The sequence below is a fragment of the Limulus polyphemus genome, unplaced genomic scaffold (assembly GCF_000517525.1).
Source record: "Limulus polyphemus unplaced genomic scaffold, Limulus_polyphemus-2.1.2 Scaffold4214, whole genome shotgun sequence".
Taxonomy (NCBI): Eukaryota; Metazoa; Arthropoda; class Merostomata; order Xiphosura; family Limulidae; genus Limulus; species Limulus polyphemus.
The window spans coordinates 72,391-78,366 of record NW_013669824.1 but is presented as its reverse complement, the minus strand read 5'-3'; the positions used below and the strand labels follow the sequence as shown (position 1 = coordinate 78,366).

Genomic DNA, 5,976 nt, shown 5'->3' with positions numbered 1-5,976 from the left:
AAATGGTGCACTTAAGTTGTTTTACACTCACAAAAAAGAAACCTATCATTCTATAGGTATTCTTTGTATTGTTAGCCGACATTAGGCAGCTTGTACATAATGGAATAAAGTTGTTTAAACATTTTTTTAACAACAAGTAAAAGCTTGGAATGCTATATTCTTTCATTCTTATTGTCAGCTAATAATACAAAGAATTAAATTGTTGTGGAATGCTACAAGTTCTTCAAATACCTATAGAATGATAGGTTTCTTTTTTGTAAGTGTAAAACACTTAAATGCATCATTTCAAAATTTTCGATCGTTTAACTAAAAATATAAAATGTCGTAATGTTCCAAAATGGTAAACAGAAACCATACTTAACATTAGTGCAAGGATATAAAGACCCTTTTGTTATTAAAGAATCTTAGATTGTTTCCTTTGTTAGTTTTTTTTTATCTTATGGCTACGATGTTGAATTTTAGAGATCTAAAAATTCAAAGGAATTATGAATTGTGTTGTTGCATTTTGTTCCAGATAATCAGCTGATTTTATGACAAATCTTTTAATTTTGAAAGTCATTTAGTTTTTTTTTATATGTTTAGACTGCTAAAGGTAAATTTTATATTATTCTATATGAATCTGACATTAATAAAACATTAGTTTATCTTAAAGTTAGATCAATAATAATGAGTGTTGTATCATCATAATATGCGTATTATGATAATCTGTTGAACAAAATGTAAACTTTGTTTTTGCATTAAAAGTAGTATTTTGTTAATTGCAAAAAGACAAAATTGTGTACTTTTATCTTTACTGTAATGTGTTTAATGTTCTACTTTAAGTGAACGTTAACTCTTACAATGTGTTTTGAGTTGTGTACTTTTCTTACATAAATTAAAACGTATTTTGTTTACATGTACCCTTCATTTTTCACCATCAAACATATATTTTATTACATTATCACATTTTAATTTTTATAGGCCCACAATCTACCACATTTGTATCTAACACTACTTCAGCTGTTACGTATGGCCCACAACCGGGAAGTCAACCACCAACAACTAGCAGCTTTTCTCCTTATCCACCACCATTTGGTGGTGATCCCCAGTATCTGGCACAACCTGTTGTCTATCCTCAATACCCAACACCTACTAGTGGCTATCCACTTCCAACTAGTGGTGTTCCTCCATACCATCTTTCTTCCAGTGGTCCTCCACAATATCCAGCTTCATCTGGTGGCTGTCCACAGCGTAATCCACCAAGCAGTGGACAACAAGGAGATTTCTGTTACAACCCATCAGTACTTGGGATGAACCCTCCTCCTTATCCTGGAATCAGTCAGCCCGCTTACAACCCTGCTTACATGGCTAATAACCAGAGTGAAAAAGTATAGTTGTTGTTTTTTATAAAATATTGAATTTAGCATAATCTGGTAATCGTTTCCTTGTGATGAGAAAAACATTGATTTTGCTAGAACAGAAATCATAAGAAAAAAAGAAATGCTGTTTTTTCTATATTTATTTTTCTTACTTCAATAATGTACATCCTTACATTTGAGACTTATAAGGAATCTCGTTTATGAAGTATTTTCATGATTTGTTCTCTTTCATAGTAAATACCTTTGATGCCACCATTTGAGAGGGTGGCTATTAGTACACCATTAATTAATACTTGTTACACAAAAAAAATTTTTAATTTGTATTTTAAAAAATTCACTAAAACTAACATTATGTTCTCAACGTAGTGATATAATTGTACTTAATTTCTTGTAAACTTATTTATAACATCTTTTGTGAGATAACGTGCACCAAAGCTAATGTAACTGAGTCTAATTGGAAATAAGACATTGTTTTGCGGTATTTAAAAAAACAGCTGCTTCACTAAATGTTAATGGAACTTAAAGTAGCATGAAACACATTCACTGATAAGATAGAATTAAATTTAAATGTGATTAAGACCATCAGTCATAAACTTGCTAATGAGATATTTTATTTTAATGTAAATATGTCTCTGTTTTTAAGTACTCTTTTTTTTTCAATTATATGACATTAGGCCTAAAAATGTGTGTTCTGGTTTCCTGACCAAAAATAAGTAGGTATGAAAGTAGGAATTTTGCCTTGGCCAGATGTTTTTTAATTAAAGTATTGAATGTTTTTAGCCTCATAATAGAACAAAAATAACAAAGATTTTCGGGTCAACAGTAAAAAGTAGAAATGTTTGTGAGACCAATTCTAAACATTTTTGAAAGAAAATTATAGATAGTTTACATATTCTTATATAGACTTAGTTCATCCTTTGTTTTTTATGGTAATGTAAGTGTAAGCAATCCAATCAGATTGTTAATATTAAAGATATATTAAAACATTACAGTTTGATCGATAATTTTCAAAATATTCAAAAAAAAAGGAAGAAGCATTTGTTTTTGGACCATTTCTGGATGACTTGTGAAAAAGCCTGGGTGTTAAGAAAGTAGTCTAATGTCTCTTAGCAACAAATTACAACGTTCTATGTTCTTTAATGTGTATATAAAAGGGGTGCAGTGGCTTAGTTCTGTTATTTGAAATTTGCTTTATTTTGATGGAAGTGAGAACTCATACAATGCCTGAATGTGCTTTTATATTTCGATTCTTAAATAGAATGTGAATTTAACGTTTATTGTTAAACTCCCTTATCATAAAATATTCAATTTTTCTATGGCCTTTTTGTTTGTGTAAAATTACACATTGGCAGCTTTGAAATTGTTGACAGCAATTTAAATTGTTATTGAACACAACAATAAAGCTTGTAAAGATTCGTTGATTTTATATAACAATATTGTATCAATTATGTGCTCATTCATTGTTGGAAAAATATTAAAAGTGAGTACTTTATTTTTATTTAAAAGACGAATTTTAAATGAGTTTGGATGTATTAAAACTGCATTTAAATACTTAACAAAAAAGAACAGAGTTCAACCAGCAAGAAGGCTCTTGTATTTAGTTTTGTTTCCTTTAGGTAAAATATTTTTGAACTCGTGCTTCTGTTTTTTACAATATGTATATGATTTTGAGTAAATAGTAGTGTAATATTATATGTAATTTGTTAGACCTAAAAGTAGCCTAACTTTACTTCTTATGCCAACATTTTCATAAAAAAAACAGATAGATAATCTGTAAGTGCTTAAGTTTTGTGGAAAAACAAACAAACAATGGCTGTAATAAAATGTTAGTTTGACTTTTTATAAATGTATCGTTTTGAATGTTCATCTGAATGAGTAGACTCATCATAGTTTTCGGCTGAATTTATTTATATTCTTTCTTACACCTTGTTAAGGTTTCAGTAGTTGCCGAAAGGGGCAATGCAGTTTTGTCGAAAGTACAAAATGTGCTCAGTGGCACAAGTCAAATTATTTTTTTTATTTGACTGATGCATATATGAAAATAACTTTAATGAAATAAAGGCGTTTGGTTCCTCAACTAAAAGTCAAAATTGTTATTCTAAATTCATCAAATTGAGCAATACTAATGACATATAACTATATCGGAATTTGCAGAATATTTACAGTTGATATATTGGAGTTTTTTTAGGTATGAACTGCGGTTATCTCTATTCTGAAGTTATTTACACTCATTAGTCACTAAGCTGGGTAACATAATTACCCCACTGCCTTTATTAACGGCAAATGAAAATTTTAATAACACTTTTAAATTATGTATCGAATATTCCATAAGATGTCAATGGTATGATGTAATATTTCGCGAAAGTTCGGGCAAAATAAACAAACATGGAGGTAACTATGACCTTCTCTTGATAACGGAACTATTAAATGTTTATTTTTTACACCAAAAAGTCTGTGTATGTGCATGCCACGAAGAACCGTCCGCCATGACAACAGATTAGGGAGTGGCTCTTATGATTAGGTAAATGAAATGATAATAACTACAGAAGTTTTTCTGTAGCAAAACAATGCGAGTGGAATAATGGTATTCCAGTTTTTTGAAGATCTAAATTAAAGCAAAGAACATATATTTAATTTATTGCATATGTTATTTAGGTAATTTTAAGCTAACTTCTTTAGTTCTCAATAGAGGACGCTTTAACCCGCGATAGTACTTCCCTTTCAGATGTCGGCTTTTATAGAGAAAAATATTTTAACCCTAAATTCAAAGAATTGGATGGATTTTTTTTACTTGTAAATAACAATAAGTTTCAGGAGAAATTCATAACATGGGAAGTACATTTGGCTGTAGAATATATAATATTTTACGACATGTATGAACTAGTTTTATTGAAAAATCTAGTATGACAGTGTTATAATTTCAAAAAAGCATTTTTTAATTTTCTTTCTGAATGTATTTGTAGTTTATTAAAGGAATTCAAAATTATCTTAAATAAATATCAACGTTTCTAAATGCAATTTTCTTTCGCATAACCAAATTACTAGCAGTTATCAGCAATATATATATTATAGTCAGTAAAAATAGTTCAAAAGTTGTCAAAATGCTTGTCTTTAATTTGATTCTGAATGAATCCAATGTCACTTCTAATTTACTATTCTTACAATTGTGCCAAATTGAAAATTACAAAACAAAATGTTTTCTTGTGTCCTGTTCATAAATTGTAATTACCTGAAATAATGACTGAAAGTAAATGTGGAAACCCTACCGGAAATAAAACAGTGGCATCGAACAGAACGTGATAGGAATAGAAATTCAATTTTAGGTCTGCACCAAAGATGTATTTTAAACGAAGCTCGGAATTTTCATTTTGAAAAATATTTTTTCCATGATATATATATATATTTGCACTGAAGATAGTAGGCAAGATGTGTGGAACCCCACCCACGTACATTGGCTCACCAGTAAGTCTGAAAACTCGTAACATTAAACATATAGATTTCAATACCCGTTGTTGGCATAATACTGATAGCCCATGTAACTTTGCTTAACAACAAAGCAAAATAGCAAAGACTGTGAAATGCGAGTTCTTAATTATGATAGGTTGTAGTAATAAATCACATGAGCATTCATGTTGAGAAATAGAATGAAAATCTGTATATTAAATCATGGCAATTCACAAGTACATAAAATGAACTGCTTGTCCTAAAGTAGCTTAACTTTACTTTTTTATGCAGGCCCGGCATGGCCAGGTGGTTAGAACGCTCGACTCGCAATCTGAGGGTTCGAATCCCTGTGAGTGACTGTCAATTCCACTATTCGTTGGTAAAACGCCCAAGAGTTGGCGCTGGGTGGTTTTCCCTCTAGACTTATCCTGCTAAATTAGGGATGGCTAGTGCAGATATCCCTCGTGTAGATTTGCGCGAAATTCAAACTAAACAAACGTTTTATGCAAACATTTTCGCGACCTTCAGATTACGAGTCGATCACCCTAACCACCAGGCCCTCCAGAAGTTTGGACACCTTGCAATGACCAAGTAAAAGTAACCCACTCCAAGTTCCTCCATTAACCACAGAAGAAACTTTATCTTCAAACTTTTTAAAAAAATATATAAGGCTTCGCAGCATGGAAAACTGTGTATTTCAAACTACTGCTTATCATCGAACTTAACATATAGTTTGGGAACGTTGGTGGACCAAAACAAACTTATAGTTGTTTGGTCTTTTGGTCCATGGACCTAACTTTATTAGTCCAGAAACCAGCCGTGTTACATAATTTTGAAAATATCATAGCGCACATAGATAAATATTTGCTTCATGTTTAGAAATATGGTCGAAGCTTTTGTTTGGGTATTCACCATGTCGATATAGTACATGCAAGGTATACTTATTAACATATACAGGAACGTCGATAGCCACCATCCTCGCCGGGTCCCCTTTCTCTCTCTTTTTTTAACATTTTCAAGAATTTATTTAAAAACAAGATCCTAAATTAGGACAGCAACGAGCTCATAAACCAGACAAAATCATAGCAGCAGCCATTTTTACCTCACAGTATAAGCGTAAAAACGTTAATAAAGTAACAACAAATATCTATTAATAATGGCTGGAGACGGCTTG

General features: G+C 31.0%; 1 protein-coding gene across 1 annotated transcript in view; it reads left to right on the top strand.

Moving 5' to 3' along the window:
- Positions 1-3,778, top strand: part of LOC106470780 (protein shisa-5-like) — a 15,168-nt gene extending 11,390 nt beyond the window's left edge. The window contains exon 4 of the mRNA XM_013931348.2: positions 961-3,778. Within this exon, the coding sequence (XP_013786802.1) occupies positions 961-1,373 (413 nt within the window). The 3' untranslated portion in view covers positions 1,374-3,778. The remainder of the gene's footprint in view (positions 1-960) is intronic.
- Positions 3,779-5,976: the final 2,198 nt, after the last annotated feature.